The 23,205-nt window shown below is 42.1% G+C and overlaps 1 protein-coding gene across 4 annotated transcripts in view; it reads left to right on the top strand.

The window, feature by feature from the left end:
* Positions 1–23,205, top strand: part of LOC129859460 (cadherin-18-like) — a 409,192-nt gene that overhangs the window by 235,116 nt on the left and 150,871 nt on the right. For all 4 annotated transcript variants that reach the window (XM_055929274.1, XM_055929278.1, XM_055929277.1 and 1 more), the window contains one exon: positions 17,618–18,197. In XM_055929274.1, coding sequence (XP_055785249.1) covers positions 17,961–18,197 — 237 coding nt within the window. In that variant the 5' untranslated portion in view covers positions 17,618–17,960. The remainder of the gene's footprint in view (positions 1–17,617; positions 18,198–23,205) is intronic.

Raw genomic sequence — 23,205 nt, forward strand, 5'->3', positions numbered from 1 at the left:
TGGACTATGTACAGCTGCAGCGATCGGTTAGCTGCTCAGATAGCAGATGTTTAAAGTTGTTGAGGGTGTTGAAGTCTCCAACTTCAGAGATTTTTGCAATTCGTTCCAGTCGCAGGCAGCAGAGAACTGGAAGGAAAAGCGGCCAAATTGGGTTTTGGCTTTAGGGATGATCAGTGAGATACACCTGCTGGAGCGCGTGCTACGGGTGGGTGTAGCCATCGTAACCAGTGAACTGAGATAAGGCGGCACTTTACCTAGCATAGCCTTGTAGATGACCTGGAGCCAGTGGGTCTGACGACGAACATGTAGCAAGGGCCAGCCGACTAGGGCATACAGGTCGCAGTGGTGGGTCGTATAAGGTGCTTTAGTAACAAAACGGCTGGCACTGTGATAAACTGCATCCAGTTTGCTGAGTAGAGTATTGGAAGCTATTTTGTAGATGACATCGCCGAAGTCGAGGATCGGTAGGATAGTCAGTTTTACTAGGGTAAGTTTGGCAGCATGAGTGGAGGCTTTGTTGCGAAATAGAAAGCCGACTCTAGATTTGATTTTAGATTGGAGATGTTTGATATGAGTCTGGTAGGAGAGTTTGCAGTCTAGCCACACACCTAGGTACTTATAGATGTCCACATATTCTAGGTCGGAACCGTCCAGGGTGGTGATGCTAGTCGGGCGTGCGGGTGCAGGCAGCGAACGGTTGAAAAGCATGCATTTGGTTTTACTAGCGTTTAAGAGCAGTTGGAGGCCACGGAAGGAGTGTTGTATGGCATTGAAGCTCGTTTGGAGGTTAGATAGCACAGTGTCCAAGGAAGGGCCAGAAGTATACAGAATGGTGTCGTCTGCGTAGAGGTGGATCAGGGAATCGCCCGCAGCAAGAGCAACATCATTGATATATACAGAGAAAAGAGTCGGCCCGAGAATTGAACCCTGTGGTACCCCAATAGAGACTGCCAGAGGACCGGACAACATGCCCTCCGATTTGACACACTGAACTCTGTCTGCAAAGTAGTTGGTGAACCAGGCAAGGCAGTCATTAGAAAAACCGGGGCTACTGAGTCTGCCGATAAGAATATGGTGATTTACAGAGTCGAAAGCTGTGGCCAGGTCGATGAAGACGGCTGCACAGTACTGTCTTTTATCGATGGCAGTTATGATATCGTTTAGTACCTTGAGCTTGGCTGAGGTGCACCCGTGACCGGCTCGGAAACCGGATTGCACAGCGGAGAAAGTACGGTGGGATTCAAGATGGTCAGTGATCTGTTTGTTGACTTGGCTTTTGAAGACCTTAGATAGGCAGGGCAGGATGGATATAGGTCTGTAACAGTTTGGTGTCTCCCCTTTGAAGAGGGGGATGACCGCGGCAGCTTTCCAATCCTTGGGGATCTCAGATGATACGAAGGAGAGGTTGAACAGGCTGGTAATAGGGGATGCGACAATGGCGGCGGACAGTTTCAGAAATAGGGGGTCCAGATTGTCAAGCCCAGCTGATTTTTATGGGTCCAGGTTTTGCAGCTCTTTCAGAACATCTGCTATCTGGATTTGGGTAAAGGAGAAGCTGGGGAGGCTTGGGCGAGTAGCAGCGGGGGGGGCGGAGCTGTTGGCCAAGGTTGGAGTCTCCAGGAGGAAGGCATGGCCAGCCGTTGAGAAATGATTGTTGAAGTTTTCGATTATCACGGATTTATCGGTGGTGACCGTGTTACCTAGCCTCAGTGCAGTGGGCAGCTGGGAGGAGGTGCTCTTGTTCTCCATGGACTTTACAGTATCCCAGAACTTTTTGGAGTTAGAGCTACAGGATGCAAATTTCTGCTTGAAAAAGCTGGCCTTTGCTTTCCTGACTGACTGCGTGTATTGGTTCTTGACTTCCCTGAACAGTTGCATATCGCGGGGACTCTTCGATGCTATTGCAGTTCGCCACAGGATGTTTTTGTGCTGGTCGAGGGCAGTCAGGTCTGGAGTGAACCAAGGGCTATATCTGTTCTTAGTTCTGCATTTTTTGAACGGAGCATGCTTGTCTAATATGGTGAGGAAGTAACTTTTAAAGAATGACCAGGCATCCTCAACTGACGGGATGAGGTCAAAATCCTTCCAGGGTACCCGGGCCAGGTCGACTAGAAAGGCCTGCTCGCAGAAGTGTTTTAGGGAGTGTTTGACAGTGATGAGGGGTGGTCGTTTGACCGCGGACCCGTAGCAGATACAGGCAATGAGGCAGTGAATGCTGAGATCTTGATTGAAGACAGCAGAGGTGTGTTTGGAGGGCAAGGTGTATTTGGTCAGGATAATGTCTATTAGGGTGCCCATGTTTACGAATTTAGGGTTGTACCTGGTGGGTTCCTTGATGATTTGTGTGAGATTGAGGGCAACTAGCTTAGATTGTAGGACTGCCGGGGTGTTAAGCATATCCCAGTGTAGGTCACCTAACAGAACAAACTCTGAAGCTAGATGGGGGGCGATCAATTCACAGATGGTGTCCATGGCACAGCTGGGAGCTGAGGGGGGTCGGTAGCAGGCGGCAACAGTGAGAGACTTATTTCTGGAGAGATTAATTTTTAAAATTAGAAGTTCGAACTGTTTGGGCATAGACCTGGAAAGTATGACAGAACTTTGCAGGCTATCTCTGCAGTAGATTGCAACTCCTCCCCCTTTGGCAGTTCTATCTTGACGGAAAGTGTTATAGTTGGGTATGGAAATCTCTGAATTTTTGGTGGCCTTCCTAAGCCAGGATTCAGACACGGCAAGGACATGAGGGTTGGCAGAGTGTGCTAAAGCAGTGAGTAAAACAATCTTAGGGAGGAGGCTTCTGATGTTGACATGCATGAAACCAAGGCTTTTTCGATCACAGAAGTCAACAAATGAGGGTGCCTGGGGACATGCAGGGCCTAGGTTTACCTCCACATCACCCGAGGAACAGAGGAGTAGTAGGATGTGCGGCTAAAGGCTATCAAAACTGGTCGCCTAGAGCGTTGGGGACAAGGAATAAACGGAGCAGATTTATGGGCGTGGTAGAATAGATTCTGGGCATAATGTGCAGACAGGGGTATGGTGGGGCACGGGTACAGCGGAGGCAAGCCCAGGCACTGGGTGATGATAAGAGAGGTTGTATCTCTGGACATGCTGGTCACAATGGGTGAGGTCACCGCATGTGTGGGAGGTGGGAAAAAGGAGGTATCAGAGGTACGGGGAGTCGAACTACGGGCTCCATTGCAAACCAAAACAATGATAACTAGCCTGAACAACAGTATACAAGGCATATTGATATTTGAGAGAGACATACAGTAAGGCATAAAGTAATTGCAGGTCTTGATTGGGAGAGCTAGCTAAAACAACAGGTGAGATAACAGCAGCTAGTCAGCTAACACAGCAACAGCAGGTAAAATGGCGATGACTAGGCAGAGAGGGTCGGATTAACTACACACAGAGCCTGAGTTAAAACACAGATCCGACAGATAAAACACAAATAAACAGAATGGAGTACCGTGAATTAATGGACAGTCCAGCAGGCATCAGCTATGTAGCCAAGGGATCATAGTCTCCAGGGGGCAGCCGTAGATGGAGCAGGGAAGCCGCCACTACGCTAGCACGCGGCGTTTAAAGTTAGTAGCCCGGGGGTGGACTGCTCAGACGGAGGGGGTCTGCTCAGACGGAGGCCGGTTGAGGGCACAGCGGATGGGCTATTTGTCGGCAGACCAGACGTGGTGGTGCGGCGGGGCGCCGTGTCGACAGAGAATCCAAGCCAGATGGCGAAAGAGGTATTGTAGAATTTTGTTTGCTAACTGGTGCTAGCTTCGTGGCAGTGGCGCTAGCTGCAAGCTAGCTGTGAGGATCAGAAGCAGTGGCTCAGGGATTACGGCAGGAATCCGGCGTTGTTGTGGAGAGACAGTCCGATGCTGGTAAATTGGTGAGTAATATCCAGGCTAATAACAGGGCTGGTGTCTGTGCAGAAGGTAAAAGCTGCTAGCAGTGACTAAAAATGACTAAATAGCTTGTAGCTGATTAGCTGGTTAGCTACTGGGGGTTCTTGAATGTGTTCCAAAGTTAAAAAATAATAGCGATTCCGTATCACATTGGGGAGGTATGTTACCGGAAGGTATAATCGAATTAAAAATCGAAAAGAGAATTTTTTTTTTTTAAATATTTACAAAAAATACGAAAAATACAAAAGTACACGAGAGGACGAAACGAAACACTGCTACGCCATCTTGGATTGATATCATATGATCATATGATCTACTGAAGAGATGAGTCTTCAGTAAAGACTTAAAAGTTGAGACCTATGGGTAGGCAGACCATTCCATAAAAATGGAGCTCTATAGGAGAAAGCCCTGCCTCCAGCTGTTTGCTTAGAAATTCTAGGGACAATTAGGAGGCCTGCGTCTTGTGACTGTAGCGTACGTGTAGGTATGTACGGCAGGACCAAATCGGAAAGATAGGTAGGAGCAAGCCCATGTAATGCTTTGTAGGTTAGCAGTAAAACCTTGAAATCAGCCCTTGTCTTAACAGGAAAACAGTGTAGGGAGGCTAGCACAGGAGTAATATGATAAAAAAAATTGGTTCTAGTCAGGATTCTAGCAGCCGTATTTAGCACTAACTAAAGTTTATTCAATGCTTTATCCGGGTAGCCGGAAAGTAGAGCATTGCAGTAGTCTAACCTATAATTTACAAAAGCATGGATTAATTGATCTGCATCATGCATCAGTTTCTGATATTTGCAATGTTACGTAGATGGAAAAAAGCTGTCCTTGAAACAGTCTTGATATGTTCGTCAAATAGAGATCAGGGTCCAGAGTAATGCCGAGGTCCTTCACAGTTTTATTTGAGACAACTGTACAACCATCAAGATTAATTGTCAGATTCAACAGAAGATCTCTTTGTTTCTTGAGACCTAGAACAAGCATCTATGTTGTGTACGAGTTTAAAAGTAGAAAGTTTGCAGCCATCCACTTCCTTATGTCTGAAACACAGGCTTATAGTGAGGGCAATTTTGGGGCTTCACCATGTTTCATTGAAATGTACAGCTGTGTGTGATCTGCATAGCAGTGAAAGTTAACAATATGTTTTCGAATGACATCCCCAAGAGATAAAATATATAGTGAAAACAATAGTGGTCCTAAAACGGAACCTTGAGGAACACCGAAATGTACAGTTGATTTGTCAGAGGACAAACCATTCACAGAAACAAACTGATATCTTTCCGACAGATAAGATCTAAACCAGGCCAGAACATGTTCTTGTAGACCAATTTGGGTTTCCAATCTCTCCAAAAGAATGTGGTGATCGATGGTATCAAAAGCAGCACTAAGGTCTAGGAGCACGAGGACAGATGCAGAGCCTCGGTCTGACGCCATTAACCTGTTTGACGTGCAAGCCCGACGTCGGTACACTTATGACAACAGCCAGCTCAAAGTGCAGGGCGCGAAATTCAAAAGATATTTTTTTTTAATATTTAACTTTCACACATTAACAAGTCAAATACAGCATATGAAAGGTACACATCTTGTGAATCAAGCCAACGTCCGATTTATTAAATGTTTTACAGGGAAGACACAATATGTATATCTATTAGCTAACCACGTTAGCAAAAGACACCACTTTTCTTACTCCATCAGTAGCTATCACAAATTCGACCAAATAAAGATATAAATAGCCACTAACCAAGAAACAACTTCATCAGATGACAGTCTGATAACATATTTATTGTATAGCATATGTTTTGTTAGCAAAATGTGCATATTTCAGGTATAAATCATAGTTTACATTGCAGCTACAGTCAGAAATTGCACGGAAAGCAGACAGAAAAATTACAGACATCAACGCCAAATAACTAAATACTCATCATAAAACAAGACAGGCATCTTGTGATTCCAGACAATATTTCCGATTTATCAAGTGTTTTACAGCGAAAACACAATATAGCGTTATATTAGCGTAGCCACAATAGCCAGAAACACTTGGGCGCCGACGACCAGTTCACATGCACGACAGATATTAGAAATAGCATCATAAAATGTTTCTTACTTTTGGTGATCTTCCGTCAGAATGTTGGACAAGGTGTCCTTTGTCCAGAACAGTCGTTGTTTGGATCTGGAACGGCAAATTTCCCTCTTGATTAAGCATGGGCACTTGCCAAGTGGCACGGATCTCTCCAACGTCAACAAAGTCAGAGAACGGAACACGGCAAAACTCCCGAAAAAATTTCAAAAATCTGATTAAACTATATTGAAAATACATACTTTACGATGATATGGTCACATGTATCAAATAAAATGTAAACCGGAGATGTTAGTCGTCCATAACGACAGCTAAACAGACGGCAAATCCATGTCCACTTTCGCGCGCTCCAGAAACAGGAAATGGACGGACACGTCATACAAAGAGCTTTAATTCCAACTCAGACCATGATAAACACGAAATTTCTTCTCTCACCGCCTCTTGACAACCAGGGGAAGGTGTATGAAGTGTACGTAGACTCTTACGTATCATGCCCATGTATAGGCAGGAAGTTGAACAGAGCATCGATTTCTGACATTCCACTTCCTGGTCAGGAAATGTGCTGCAGAATGAGTTCTGTTTCACTCAGAGAAATATTCAAACGGTTTTAGAAACTAGAGAGTGTTTTCTATCCAATAGTAATAATAATAGGCATATTGTACGAGCAAGAATTGAGTACGAGGTCGTTTGAAATGGGCACGATTTAACTGGCTACTCAATACTGCCCCTTGCAGCCATAAGAAGTTAAGCACAAGTCAAATCCAAGAGGAAAACCTGGTTTCCGACAGACACTGGGAGACAAATTCACCTTCCAGCAGGATAATAACTTGCGCCATTGTCACGTTCCTGACCTTATTTCCTTTGTTTTTGTCTTTGTTTAGTTGGTCAGGACGTGAGCTGGGTGGGCATTCTATGTTATGTGTTTCTATGTTGGGTTCATTTTCAATTAGCCTGATATGGTTCTCAATCAGGGGCAGGTGTTTTACGTTTCCTCTGATTGAGAACCATATTAAGGTAGGCTGTTCTCACTGTTTGTTTGTGGGTGATTGTTCCTGTGTCAGTGTTTGTGCCACACGGGACTGTTTTCGTTCGTTTCGTTCATTTCATTCGTGTGTTCCTTCCTGTTCGTGCATTCATGTTATATGTTCACAAGTTCAGGTCTGTTAACGTTGTTTATTGTTTTGTAGTTTATCAAGTGTTTTTTCGTGTTCATCTTTCTTTAATAAAACAAGTATGTATTCAAACCACGCTGCGTTTTGGTCCGATCCATGCTCCTCTTCAGACGACGAGGAGGACGAGCGTTACAGCCATAAGGCTTACATGGATTTGCTTACCAAGTCGACATTGATTGTTCCTGAGTGGTCTAGTTACAGTTTTGACTTAAATCGGCTTAAAAATCTACGGCAAGTTTTGAAAATGGCTGTCTAGCAATGATCAACAACCAACTTGACAGAGCTTGACTCATTTTTTAATAATAATAATCATGTGCACATATTGTACATTCCAGGTATGCAAAGCTCTTACAGACACCCAGAAAGACTCACAGCTGTATTCGTTTCCGAGGGTGATTCTAACATGTATTGACTCACGGGCGTGGATACTTATGTTAATGTGTTATTTCTTTCACTTTGTTATTATGGGGTATTGTGTGTAGATGGGTGAGAAATAAAATATATTTGATACATTTTGAATTCAGGCTGTAACACAACAAATGTGGAATAAGTCAAGGGGTATGAATACTTTCTGAAGGCACAAATACGCAACCATAATTATACTGAACAAAAATGTAAACGCAACATGTAAAGTGTTGGTCCCATGTTTCATGAGCTGAAATAAAAGATCTGCCTGCCCTTCAGTGCCTATTGAATTATGATGTGATTTTGACCTTTTTGCCTGTCCCTTTGGACTAATGGACTAATAAACATTGTACCATCTGCATCTGGGTCTCGCCTTGTGCCTTGATATCTACAAAGTATTGACTTTGGGGGGGTGAATAGTTATGCCGGCTCAAGTTCAGTTTTTTGTCTTATTTCTTATTTGTTTCACAATAAAAAAAAGTGCATCTTCAAAGTGGTAGGCATGTTGTGTAAATCTTATACCCCCCCCAAAAAAATATATTTTAATTCCAGGTTGTAAGGCAACAAAATAGGAAAAATGCCAAGGGGACGAATACATTCGCAAGCCACTATATTTGGTGCCTAAAATAAGAGGATAAATACATGTCAATTTTTTTTCAATCCTAACATTTCTTATATCGCTCAGATATAGGACAGACACTGCCTTTGGAATACTTTTTGGGGACTATCTGTTGTTCCATGTAGTGAATCTGTTATTCAATGTGTTTGTATTGGCTTATAAGAATAATGCCAAATTCAATGTTTCAACCAATAATTTTTATTTTTTGATACCATAAGGGTTCTTTAAATTCAAAATCAAATAGCTAAATAATCCTCAGTATGATCATTTTAAAACAATTCCATATGTTCTCTTAGAATGCTGGGGTGTGTTACCTGACCACACAGACTCTGCCCGAAGCTGGCATTGGAAACAAACAAAGTATACAATACTCAAGCCTAATCTACTAGTTAGCTAGTTGTAGCCGCTAATGACTGACAACAGTAGAGCAGCAACGTGGATTGATCCTCGCAATCAGTGACATCCCCTCAGCAGCCAGACATGCCACACTAGCATATTGAATGACACGGGAGAGATTCAAACACAGCTTTTATCATCCAACTCCTAGTGGGACCAAACATAGATGGAGATCATCACTGGTGGAGAGGGACGGTGTGTCACCATGGGTGTAGTGGACACAGTGCCAGCGGGACCTGAGAGGGGGAGAGCTGCTAGATAGAGGCTGTGAAGGTAGAGAAGACACAGTAGCGGTCATGGGTTCAGTGTGGCTGGAGAGAAAAGTAGTAGCGAGAGGTAAGGGAGCCGGGGGGGCAAGAGCAGCCGTTGGATGAAGGGAGTGTTCTGCCGGTGTGGAGGAGACAGAGAGAGCGGGGGTGAGAGGGACAGTACCTTTGTTCAGGTATGGGTGAGAGTGGGGGAGAGAGAAAGCCTGGCCTGCTGTAGCTGCAGGGACTTTGCTGTGTTGGATGCCAAGTTGTAACCTGTGGTGGCTGGGAGAGAAGCTGGTTTGGGTGCTTGGGTTGAAATATTTCAGGCCTGATCTGAGGCTTGGAGGCCGAGTGGGTGGTGGTGAACTGAATGTGGCAATAGAGGCAGCAGGGTTGGTCATCATGGTGGTGATCGGGTGAGTAGTGTCATCATGCGGTAGGAAACATTGGAGGAGGTGGTCCCTTCAGGGGGGTACAGCCGTAGTCAACCGTCCGGAGAGAGGGTGAAGTAGATGAATAGAAGAAAAGGGGCATGAAGAAGAGAAGAAAATAACGAATGAGAGATAACAATCATGGCTGGATGGACGCCATGCAATGACATGAAGATTACATATTTAAAGGATATAGCCAGTCTGCATGTGGCCAAAATATGGTTGAAATTATGGCCTGCCATCACATGGACTGTGGTAAACGTGACCCTGGACCACAATTTAATGATGGCTTAATAAAATGTGGAAATTAAAAAATAATTATAGGGAAAAGGCTTACAACAGATGTTGTAAACGGCAAAATGTAGCTTGCGGCTATGTGGTGAGAATGCCAGCACATCTAATATTAAAAGGTCTACGGAGTTGGCAGACGGATGATATGGAACAGGAACTATATAAAAATGAGTTACTGTATCTGCTATGGCTTATTTTGCTGGGACTCGGATGAGATGGTTGGTGGCACGGCCCCATGGGTCCACTGAGGAGCGGGCATGCAACTTTAATGTGGTGCATTCGGCGAAGCCGTGGATAGTCGGGAAAAAGTGCGCTCGGGAGAACTCGCTGGGAATGGGCCACAGATGCCCCGAGGTGAAGCATATCCCCAACTTGGAGCTGGCCAGCTTGGCAGAAAGGAAATGTTGTGAAAGCAGGTGCACTATATTTGGACACCCCTTCAAATTCGTGGATTCTGCTTTTTCAACCACACCCGTTGCTGACAGGTGTATAAAATTGAGTTCACAGGCATGCAATCTCTGTAGACAAACATTGGCAGTAGAATGGCTCTTACTCTTACTGAAGAGCTCAGTGACTTTCAACATGGCACCTCCATAGGATGCCACCTTTCCAACAAGTTTGTGAAAATTCTGCCCTACTAGAGGTGCCTAGGAGCAACAATGGTGCTGAAGCAAGTAGCGTGTAAATATCGTCTATCCTAGACGATACACTCACTACCATTATCCAAACAGCCTCTGGAAGCAACGTCAGCATAAGAAATGTTCGTCGGGAGCCGAAAAGCCCCACACAAGCCTAAGATCAACATACGCAATGCAGTGGCATGTATTCATGGATGCCAAGGGAAGCCAGGCTCCCAACAAAAATGACCAATTCAAAACATTTAAATACATAACATACTGTAATTGATCTTTCGTCTCTCTGAGTTCCATAATTTTCCTTAAATTTACAAGAGGCTGAATGTATCTCACAGGAGAAAGCATCTTAGCAAGTGAAACAGCGCCCCTCAGTCTCTTTACATGTAGGCCATCTATATGATGCTGCTTGGTCCAAACAACGATTACATTGTTGCCGCCCATAGCAAGGGAAGCCAGCCAGCATCTGGCCCTTCTTGACCAAAAATGAATTACCAATCAGCGTTGAGCTAAACTGACCGAGCTCAACTGTGAATGGTCCTGGCGCACCAAACAAAAGTGTCAAAAGAAGCCAGCTTTCAAATCCCATTGAGAGCATACATCACTGATAGGAAAACTTGAATTGTTGCATATCGTTGTGGTGTTGTCCTCTGGTGGCTAGCAAGCCAGCTAATATTGTCCCTTTCCTAAATTAGCCATGGATGGAGATATGGATTTGGACTTGTGGTTTTACTTAATTCTCTGTACTGGCCAATTATTATATTGGCGATTCTGATCCAACCATTCATTCATACATTGTTTGTGCCCATGGCCTGAGAGGCTGGAAGTTCAATATGTACTGTAGCTAGATGTAGAAGGCTGATGTTAACTAGCTAACGTTGCCCATGAATGGAAGTTAGGTTAGCGAGCAAACATTTTTGACAGGTAGCCTAGGGCAACAAAAAATAAAAGTGTGTACAGTATGACAGAGTGATATACTGTTTCGTCAACATGAAATAGAGGATAGCATTGCCGTTTCTCTTCAAGTAGGATGAGTCAACATGTTTTTCTACTTGCACGAATGTGCACACACACACAGAAATCAGAGCCACGGACAGCCACATCATATTTAACTTACATTGATTCGACTAAATTATTTTTGTTATCTTTTAGATGTCAATATATTAGACTAAGCCAGTGCTTCTCAATTATTTTCTGTTACGCCCCCCTAGGAAGAAGTAAACATTTCGCGCCCCCCAACTCTCCGCCGCGACTGTAAACAGTATCATTTGTCTATAAAATTGTTATAAGTAAACCTCTGCATAACATTGTATACTTATTAACATTAAAGAAAAAAAGAAAAAAGAAAGAAATATAGATCAACTTACTTTTTAGTCTGTAACAGAAAAGTCTTAAAGTGCATCAATTTGCTTGAAATAAATAAAAAATTAAAATTCAACCTTATTTAAACTGTAAACATTTTTTGACCATTTGAAACTGAAGAATAAAATAAAATATAATGTGTATGTATGTGTTTGGCCTGGTATGGTTCTCAATCAGAGGCAGCTGTCTATCTTGTCTCTGATTGAGAATCATACTTAGGTAGCCTGTTCCCACCTGTGTTTGTGGGTGGTTGTTTCCTGTTTAGTGCTTGTTTCACCTTTCAGGACTGTTCGTTTGTTGTGTTTGTTGTTTTGTCTAGTGTTTCATATTATAATTAAATAGTATGAAGACTTATCACGCTGCACCTTGGTCCTCTTCTCCTTCTCCCGACGACGTGCGTTACAATTCCAGGGTTTTTCTTTATTTTTTACAATTTTCTACATTGTAGAATAATAGTGAAGACGTCGAAACTATGAAATAGCACATTAAATCATGTAGCAACTAGTCCTTGTTGAGTTGCTAGGGAGCTGGATTCAAGGCAACTACAGTAGTTAAGTGTTGCGTTCAAGTCTGGTCCTCTCTCCTGATAAAAATATTAACATTTCCTTCTGCCAATGGTTGTGCATAAAATACATAATATTGGCTATGTGAGAACAGACCTTACAAAACAGGTGACAAAATAAAAAAAATTCCATCAATTTAAGGGAGATGTAAAGTTAAGAGACTTTTCTATTATTTTTGTTACCATCCTCTCTGCCTTGCCCCGTGTGCAGCCGGGACAGATGACATAGCAGCAGTACAGTGTTATCTGTTTGACCGGCCCACTCCTCTGCTATCTGGTGTTTGACATCAGCACAAGGCTGATGCCATGAAACGAATGCAGTGCAAGTGCACTCAGCAAGAGGCCTCTCTCTCTCTCTCTCTCTCAAGGCAAGGCTCCGTCTCTCCCTCTTTCTCGATCTGTGTCTCATTCTCCCTTTTCTTCTCTACTCCCTCTTTCTCATACTCTTTCTCCCTGTCCCCCCCGTTATCTCGATCTCTTCCTTACTCCCTCATTCTGCTGTATTTAACCATTCACCTCATCATTTAGCACATTACAAGGAGAAACATCTGTGAGTAAGCATTTCCTTCAGTCGTATTTTTGTTCATCTGGATAGAAGAATGTGGCGTCGTTTCACTGGGTGTGAAGACGTGTTTTAATTGAACTATTATATTAATACGACTATTCAAAACAATCATTCTAAAAGTGCCCAACGACAATCCAGCTGCTGCTGATTTAATGACTGGAGGTAAAACTGAGATTTCAGACAATCAGCGTGATTACTACACAAATATCACATTGATTGAAGAGCAACACAGGTGGGGTGCCAGCCTAAAACCATCGACAATGGAATAGGCCTACACATGCTCACACAAGTCAAACATAGGGGACACAGGTAGCTCACGCAAGTCTAGCATGGGGTAGTTGGAGATAGTTTGCTACAGTAGTTGGACTGTATATTATTACATCAAAGACCTTGTCAAGTAATTGAACCTGAAGCTTGTATTATTTACATATCATGGCAACAACTCATCAATCGTGATTATTAGTTTATTTATGTGTTAGCGATGCATTTAGGCCCTTTTTAAAGTGACCAAATGTGACCATCAAACTATCCTTCCTCCTGTCAACATGAATTGAGATTTGTTTTTAAAAAGTATGGTGTTGTCTTATGACATTAACTGAGTTGTTGACGTGTGCCTAGCATGTAGAATGTACAGTGTATTCTGAAACTATTCAGACCCCTTGACACACCACATTTTGTTACAGTACAGCCATATTCTAAAATGTATTAAATCGGTTTCTTCCCTCATCAATCAACACACAATACCTCATAATGACAAAGCAAAAACAGGCTTAGAAATGTTTGCAAATGTATAAAAAAAAGAAATAAAACATTCACATAAGTATTCAGACCCCTTACTCAGTTATTTGTAGAAGCACCTTTGGCAGCGATTACAGCCTTGAGTCTTCTTGGGTATGACGCTACAAGCTTGGCATACCTGTATTCGGGGGGGTTTCTCCTATTCTTCTCTGTAGATCCTCTCAAGCTCTGTCAGGTTGAGTGGGGAGCATCACTGCACAGCTATTTTCAGGTTTCTCCAGAGGTGTTCTGAGCTCTGAGCTCTGGCTGGGTCACTCAAGGACATTCAGAGACTTGTCCCGAAGCCACTCCTGCATTGTCTTGGCTGTGTGCTTAGGCTCGGTGTTCTGTTCAGTGGTAAACCTTCATCCCCCAGTCAGAGGTCTTGAGTACTCTGGAGCAGGTTTCATCAAGGTTCTCTCTGTACTTTGCTCCGTTAATCTGTTCCTCGATCCTGACTAGTCTCCCAGTCCCTGCCGCTGAAAAACATCCCCAAAGCATAATGCTGCCACCACCATGATTCACCGTAGGGATGGTGCCAGGTTTCCTCCCGACGTGACGCTTGGCATTCAGGCTGAAGATTTAAATCTTGGTTTCATCAGACCAGAGAATGTTGTTTCTCATGGTCGGAGAGTTCTTTAGGTGCCTTTTGGCAAACTCCAAGTGGGCTGTCATGTGCCTTTTACCAAGGAGTGGCTTCCTTCTGACCACTCTACAATAAAGGCCTGATTTGTGGAGTGCTGCAGAGATGGTTGTCCATCGGGTACTTGGTCACCTCCCTACCCAAGGCCCTTCTCCCCTGTTTGCTCAGTTTGGCCGGACGGCCAGCTCTGTAAAGAGTCTTGCTGGTTCCTAACTTCTTCCATTTAAGAACGATGAAGGCCACTGTGTTCTTGGGGACCTTCAGTGCTGCAGAAATGTTTTGGTACCCTTCATCAGATTTGTACCTCGACACAATCCTGTCTCTGAGCTCTACGGACAATTCCTTCAACCTCATGGCTTGGTTTTTGCTCTGACATGAACTGTCAACTGTGGGACCTTATATATACACAGGTGTGTACCTTTCCAAATCATGTCCATTCAATTTAATTTACCACATGTGGACTCCAATCAAGTTGTAGACACATCTCAACGATGATCAATGGAAACAGGATGCACCTGAGCTCAATTTTGTGCCTCATATCAAAGGGTCTGAATACTTATGTAAATAAGGTATTTCTGTTTTTCATTGTTAATACATTTGCTATAACATTTCTAAAAACCTGTTTTTGGGGTATTGTGTGTAGATTGATGCGGGGGAAAATGACGTATCCATTTTAGAATAATAACCTAACAAAATGTGGAACAGGTCAAGGTGCCTGAATACTTTCCTGAATGCAGTGTACCTCATAGTGTAGATGGCCATACCTGTAGAGACTAGACACTCCAGGAGAATCCTGTCACAAACAGATTAAAGATGTTGAATATTCGGACAGGTCTATGATGTTGATAGGACTGAGTTGTTATCAGGAGTTGGACACCGTACGTAGGGAGAATACAGTACTTTAGCTTACATGATCATATCTGTGGTGACTACAGGTGAGAATCCTATCACATACAGATGTTGAATATTTAGGTCACTTTGAGGCCTGTCCTAATTCACGGTGATGTGTATCAGCCTTGGCTCTGCCTCTCTGTCGCAGCATCCCAATAAGCACCCTATTCACTACATAGGGCTCTGGTCAAAAATAGTGCACTAAGTCTCTGCCTGGCAGGGTACACTATTAACAACTAGCTAAAGCCAAGCTGCATCATTTACATGTAGTGATGGTTTCGAAACAAGGGGATTAGTCAAGGATTCTTCGAAGTGTATTTTAAATCCATATATTTAATGTTTTAAAGGGATTCTGCTGATTAGCCCCCAAAGTGTGACAGCTATGACTGTATTAATTCCTAATTCTGAATTCGTTTTTGTCATTGCAACGGATGGTAAGGTTAAAGAGAGCTAGTTTGCCTTTGATGCTTGTCAGATCTTATACAGTGCCTTGGAAAAGTATTTATCCCCCTTGGCATTTTTCCTATTTTGTTGCAGTACAACCTGTAATTTAAATAGATTTTTATTTTTATTTCATGTAATGGACATACACAAAATAGTCCAAATTGGTGAAGTGAAATGAGAAAAATAACAGGTTTCAAAAAATTATACAAAATAAAATGTGAAAAGTGGTGCATGCATATGTATTCACTCCCTTTGCTATGAAGCCCCTAATTCAGATCAGGTGGAACCAATTACCTTCAGAAGGCATTTAATTAGTTAAATAAAGTCCACCTGTTTGCAATCTAAGTGTCACATGATCTGTCACATGATCTCAGTGTATATACTGTATATATATATATATATATATATATACACCTGTTTTGAAAGGCCCCAGAGTCTGCAACACCACTAAGCAAGGGGCACCACCAAGCAAGCGGCACCATGAAGATCAAGGAGCTCTCTCCAGGCAAGGAGGGCATTAATCAGAGAGGCAACAAAGAAACCAAAGATCACGCTGAAAGCTCCACAACGGAGATTGGAGTATCTGTCCATAGGACAACTTTAAGTCGTGGACTCTACAGAGCTGTCCTTGACAGAAGAGTGTCCAGATAAAAAGCCATTGCTTAAAGAACAAAATAAGCAAACTTGTTTAGTGTTCACCATAAGGCATGTGGGAGACTCCCAAACATATGGAAGAAGGTACTTTGGTCAGATGAGACTAAAGTTTAGCTTTTTGCACATCAATGAAAGCATTGTGTCTGGCGCAAACCCAACACCTCTCATCACCCCGAGAACACCATCCCCACAGTGAAGCATGGTGGTGGCAGCATCATGCTGTGGGGATGTTTTTCACCGTCAGGGACTGGGAAACTGGTCAGAATAGAAGGAATGTTGGATGGAGCTAAATACAGGGAAATTCTTCAGGGAAACCTGTTTCAGTCTTCCAGAGATTTGAGACTGGGACGGAGGTTCACCTTCCAGCAGGACAATGACCCTAAGCATACTGCTAAAGCAGCACTCGAGTGGTTTAAGGGGAAACATTTAAATATATTGGAATGACCTAGTCAAAGCCCAGACCTCAATCCAATTGAAATTATGTGGTATGTCTTAAAGATTGCTGTACACCAGCGGAACCCATCCAACTTGAAAGAGCTGGAGCAGTTTTACCTTGAAGATTGGGGAAAAATCCCAGTGGCTAGATGTGTCGAGATTATAGAGACCTACCGCAAGAGACTTGCGGCTGTAATTGCTGCAAAAGGTGGCTCTACAAAGTTTTGACTTTGGGGGGGTGAATAGTTATGCATGCTCAAGTTCAGTTTTTTTGTCTTATTTCTAGTTTGTATCACAATAAAAAAATATTTTGCATCTTCAAAGTGGTAGGCATGTTGTGTATATCAAATGATACAAACCCCTAAGAAATCTATTTTAATTCCTTGTTGTAAGGTAACAAAATAGGAAAAATGCTAAGGGGGGTGAATACTCTCGCAAGCCACTGTAGCTATGTACACTTAAAATCAAAGTTTTTTTACTCTCAATATTCCACAGAAAGATGTCATTCTAGTGTATTACTTGGTAAATAATAGATTTGTGGTTGTGTTGGATGTCAAAACAATTTTTTTTGAAATGGTGGTGGTAATATAGGATTCCGTACTCACATACTGTAGGCTCCAGCAGCTGCAGGCTCTTAGACGCCATCTCTTGGTAGGTTCCTTGACTCCCCCGACTGCGGTAAAACTCATGTACTATGTGAGTCACTACAGTATAGGTCCATTCTGGCTGTATACAGTACATGGATCATCAGAGCTCATTGGGCACTTTTATACAGCAAATTTCAATAATGAGTCCCGTATGACACCCTATTATTCCATACACACTGTCAAGGAAATAGAGTGCAGTATATCTCTCTGACCTCACAGGCACAGACAATTTATGAATAACTAATGACTCACCACATCCAAAATGTTCTGTTTTTAGAACTGGATGTTAGGAGATAGAGGCCTCTTTTCTCCATTCAAAGTAATCTATTTGAAAGACTTTCCCTCTGTGTGTCAAGTATTATTATGGCCGGGTTCCAATTTATTTTGAGGGGATTAAAGGAAGTTAAAACTCATGACATGTAATTAATCCCTCTATATCTCTCTCTCTCTTCCAGGAAAGACAGAATGGTCACCATAATCAACTCCAGTTTCTGGTAAAACTACAAAAGCCATTGTCCGTACGTTTCGTACTCTAGACCCTGGCTGTTCCATGATGTAAATGAAGCTTGCCTTGATTCTCCTCAATTGACAGTTAGACCATGAACCTTAGAGATTCTATCGTTGCACGGACCAGACCTTCCCCAGTTTGGATTTAGCGCCGCCCTCATCTGTCCATCGAAACCGCCAGCCACGTGAGGCTGCAGCGGTGGCCGGTGGTGGTGGCGGTGGTGGGAGGACCTTCACACATAGCGCAAAGCACGCTGGGATATTTTTCCAAAAACACACTGAGGCACCACCATGAGGATATCCACCACCTCCTGTCTTTGTCACATACTGGTCGGCCTTTGCTTCATCCAGAGGTGCTATGGGGCTAGCCATCATATCCCAGCAGACAAAGTGACCATCGCCAAGAACCAGACCAAACTGGCCAATGGTGAGACAGAAGTGCATCACAGGCCTAAACGTGGCTGGATCTGGAACCAATTCTTTGTTTTAGAAGAACACATAGGACAGGACACTCAATACGTGGGAAAGGTATTGTATTGTTTTGCCCTACTTCACAGTATGTTTGTAAACAACAGCTTATTTCATTTCAAGGAAACTTGGCTTCTGGCTGTGTCTCAAATGACACACTACTGTATGTTCAACATGGTGCACTACTTTTGACCAGAGCTCTAAGGGCCCTGGTCAAAAGTGGTGTGTTTTTCTGCATGGCAGTTTTGTCTATTGGAAATGCATTGTGGCAGTTACAGGTTCTATTCTTAAGGGGATTTCCCTTGTTGGTAGTCTGGATGCTTTTGTTCTGTCTAATTATGTTGAAACCAATGTGCATCCAAAATAGCACCATTTTCCTTAAATAGTGCACTACTTTTGAACAAGGCCCGTAGGACTTGGGTCAAAAATAGTGCACTATGTAGGGGATAGGGTGGCATTGGGGTTGCACATTAAATCTCACTCGTTTATTTAGTTAAGACAATAAGACGTCTACTCTGTCCAAGTTCTTCTCATGAGTATGTGTCATGTTTTATTCAGGATTAATCAACAAGATCCCTTGCACCGTCTGTCTAGCACTTTGGGGAAATCTAATTAGTATAATAATTAAAAAAATACCCATCAAAATTTGTCGGGTTAAGCTAGAGACAGCCGTGGCAGAGCTACAGCGGTTTTTGTCACATCCCGAAATCAGTATTCTCACAAAAAGTCTATCGTTTTGCTCTACGACACGCACAAGCTTCACGGGACTGACTGGTCTCAAGTTGCTGACACCGGCGTCCCAACTCCGAACAGGTCTTCTCACAAAAAGGTCTGTCAAGTCTGAACGGTTTAAGCTACAAACTAATATGACTCCACCATCAAAAGCTGAGACTCTCACGAACATTAACCTGTTCTCTGTTTTATATTCACGGGACTCGTCTGAAGCTAACCCGGTACAGACCGGTAAAAAAGGAATCAAAATGTATAGGATTTTTTGGGACCAAGGTTACACATGGAACCTTTTTTATGCTTTCCTATATCTCTCAGATGCATATCAGACACCTCAAACCATACTTCCCTTTGATAAATGTTTTGTCTATCTGTTTTGCCATGAATGTGTTATCCAATACGTTTCCATGGTCTAATAGCAGTAAGGCCAAATTCCAAGGCTTAGACTCTTAGGGAAGATTCAATTGGGAACAGAGCTTTTTACAGCAACCTCTCAGTTCCAAAAATAGAATAGAACATATTTTTTTGTTTGAATGAACCCATGTACAAAATTGAGGCATGTGACACAGGGGCTCCATGGATGGCTCTTTGTTACATAGTTAAAGTGTGAATTGAATTGAATGTATTTGTCAATTTATATAAAACTTCTAGCCTACTGCCAATATATACATTAAAAAAACAATGAAAAATAACAGAACACATAACTCTTATTTATATCCACTGAGACTGTGGGCCATTAGTGGCCTATACAGTACATCTGAGCTACATGTCATACCAGCTATGGGCTCAGACTGTCACATCAGACATTATGGATGTCACAAAGACTGAGAGGCAGGCACTAGAGATGACTGACAGTCGTAACCTTGTGCTCAGAGGGCAAGAGCAACCCAGCAGGTCTGGTCTGCGATCGCTGTGGTGACTTTTCTGTTCCTTAACCAGTTTCCCGTGGCTTATTTGGTATGTCCTCAGCTTACAGATTGCCTGGCCCCCTTATCTCCTGAAATGTTGAAATGTGTTTCTCCGCTGCAGTGATCATTATTCTAGGCACTCGGGCAGAAGCTAATCCCTTCAACCACACTCAGAGAGAAAGAGAACGAGGGAGTTGGATCACTCCTCTCTCTCTCTGACTGCACGCACATATGTGCGTATTTCAATACAGAGACGGGAACATGATGTGGAATGAAAAAATAAAAAATATAAATAAATAAAACCAAGAGCAGTCCAGAGAGACAGAAAATAGAGGTGGAAAGAGAGTGAGAAAAACACACAACTAAACCCCTCTAATATCCTCTAAATATTATTACTCAGCATCACCACTAAGTTGTTTGTTATGATCACAGGGATGACAACCAGAAGCAAGGCTTTATCACAGATGCCTGGGTAGTAGTGTCAGACCAGGAAAACACATATCCTTATAGGTGTTATTTAGTGATGAAACATGGCATTGCTAACGTTACAAAATGCATGAGTGAACCACACAATTCCCAAGGTGCCACCAAAACATTCTCTCAGCGTTTTCTGTTGTTCTGTCTGTATTAACTGAAGTAGTACAAGGTTATAGTATACCCTGATTGAACCTGCGTTGTTGTATAATTGCAGTTTTTCAGTTTGTCACTAATTGCATGAAAGAATAATTACTTCCATGGATTATATTAATATTACATAGAGCTACAGCTCATCCTTTGATATCTCTGATTGGCTGGCTGCCTCTATCATGCTTAATAGATAATGGCCACTCTTCTTTTCATCCCTCTACCTTAGAGAGAGTGTTATGGTTGTGTGCCAAAAGGCAATTTATCCCCTTCAAAGTGAACTACTGGTCAAAAGAACTGCTCTAAGTAGAGAATATGGCACCATTTTGGACTCAGATAACATGGTGAGGAAAGCAACACAAACATAAACAGCTAATTCTTTCTGTATTATAAGAGGGCCGTTAAAAACAAACGTACAAATTATTAGGCATTAATTTGACACGCCACATTTGGATGGGGAGAGATGATGAAGTTTATTGATGGCAGTAGGGAAACTTGCCAACATTTAATTATGTAGTTGTGAGATTGGTGTGCCATGTCCTAATGTGGCTAGGAGACAGAATGACCCTTAATTAAGCCAAGACAGAGGAGGATTCATTCTTCACATTCAAACACTATATTGTTCTCATCACTGCGCTTGGTAGAAAAATGCAGACATTAGCAAGCTGCAAAGGAGGAGTGGAAGGAGAGGTATCTTGTGTAGCAATAGAGAGAAATTAGTAATGGCGTCTTTTTGTAGGCACTAACTCTGGACAAAGCCTGTGTGGAAATGAATGACGTTTTTGTAGGGTTTTTGAGGTCTTCATCAGCTAATGTCACTTTTTGTGACTTTTGAAGCTTTAATGTAACATCAAAAAGCAGATGAAGTACATGAAGGATTCATAAATTAAGTTTTATTGCTCGCATACACGTTTAGCAGATGTTATTGCAGGTGTAGTGAAATGCTTGTGTTCCTAGCTCCAACAGTGTAGTAATATTCAACAATACACAACAATATACACATATATAAAAGTAAAAGAATGTAATTAAGAAATATATAAATATTAGGACGAGAAATGTCAGAGTTCAGAGTATACAGTTGAAGTTGGAAGTTTACATATACTTAGGTTACAGTCATTAACCTGTTGGGGATGGGGGCGCTGTTTAGACTATTTATGCTAATGTGGCTAATTTTTTAAACGGCTTCCCACAAAATCCTTGATCGTACAATATGCATATTATTATTATTATTGGATAGAAAACAGTCTATAGTTTCTATAGGAGTTGAAATTTTGTCTCTAAGTGGAACAGAGCCCATTCTACAGCAATTTCCCTGACATGGAGTCAGATTTGAGAAACGTTGGCCACTTTTCTGAAGTCATTTAAACGGGCACTGTCGTTGCTATGACTATACGGACACTTCTTACGTCTTCCCCTGGATGCCTTTACGTGATGACGATTCCAACGGGCTCGATTGCTCGTTCACAGGCCCTACAAATGAAAAAAACCTTTAGCTAGCAAGTCTTTTCTTGCTGCGTAACGCGCGTGGAAGACACCGACCCTCTCCTGTTCCAAGCATTAGTTTAGCCTGTTATATTTCTCCGGTCATCTTTTCACTCGTTATAGGAGTTACAAACATCACAAAGTAGTTAATTTAAAGCGTTTTATAGCAATTTATATCCGTTTAGTGCGATTTTGGGACATTTATTTTTGCAACGATGTGAAAAGTTGGTCACGCTTTTCAGTTCATCCCGAACGTAGTTGACATTTCCACATGGCAAGAGGACAGCTTTCCACCAAAAGACGATTTCTCCCAAGAAAGGATCCTTTGCCCAAGATACTGATGGAAGAACAGCTCAAGGTAGGACATTTTTATTATGATAAATCGTGTTTCTGTCGAAACATTTTAGTGGCTTAGGACGCCATGTTTTTTGACGTAGCTTCGCTTGGCGCAAACTGTATTGAAAAGTAAGGATAAATTAAAAAATGTAATAACGCAATTGTATTAAGAATTAAATTGTCTATCAATCCCTGTCCACCCTATATTTTTTAGTCACGTTTATGAGTATTTATGTATAAGAGTAGATCACTGTCTAAGTGGCGCAAGGACGTTTTCTTTACCAGCTTGTCTACATTTCACATTGTCTAACCATGATTTTGGTGGCTAAATATAAACATTTTCGATCAAACTGTATATGCATGTTGTAATGTGATGTTACAGGAGTGTCATCGGAAGAATTCTGAGAAGGTTAGTGAAAAAATTAATATCTTTTGGCGATGTTGACTTTTATCGCTCACTTTGGCTAGAATCAATGCTGGGCTGCTAATTGCTATGTGCTAAGCTAATATAACGATTTATTGTGTTTTCGCTGTAAGACACTTAGAAAATCTGAAATATTGTCTGTATTCACAGGATCTGTGTCTTTCGATTCGTGTATGCTGTGTATTTTTACGAAATGTTTGATGATTAGTAGTTAGGTAAACACGTTGCTCATTGTAATTATTCTAGTCCATTTGTGATGGTGGGTGCAATTGTAAACTATGCCATCTACCTGAAATATGCACTTTTTTCTAACAAAACCTATCCCATACCATAAATATGTTATCAGACTGTCATCTAATGAGTTTTTTTGTTGGTTAGGGGCTATAAATATCTTAGTTTAGCCGAATTGGTGATGGCTACTGGTGTTGGTGGACAAATAAAAGATGGTGGAATATGCTAATGTGTTTTTAGGTAATAGATGTACATCTTTACATATTGTGTCTTCCCTGTAAAACATTTTAAAAATCGGAAATGTTGACTGGATTCATAAGATCTGTGTCTTTCA

The sequence above is a fragment of the Salvelinus fontinalis genome, chromosome 7, assembly GCF_029448725.1.
Source record: "Salvelinus fontinalis isolate EN_2023a chromosome 7, ASM2944872v1, whole genome shotgun sequence".
Taxonomy (NCBI): domain Eukaryota; kingdom Metazoa; phylum Chordata; class Actinopteri; order Salmoniformes; family Salmonidae; genus Salvelinus; species Salvelinus fontinalis.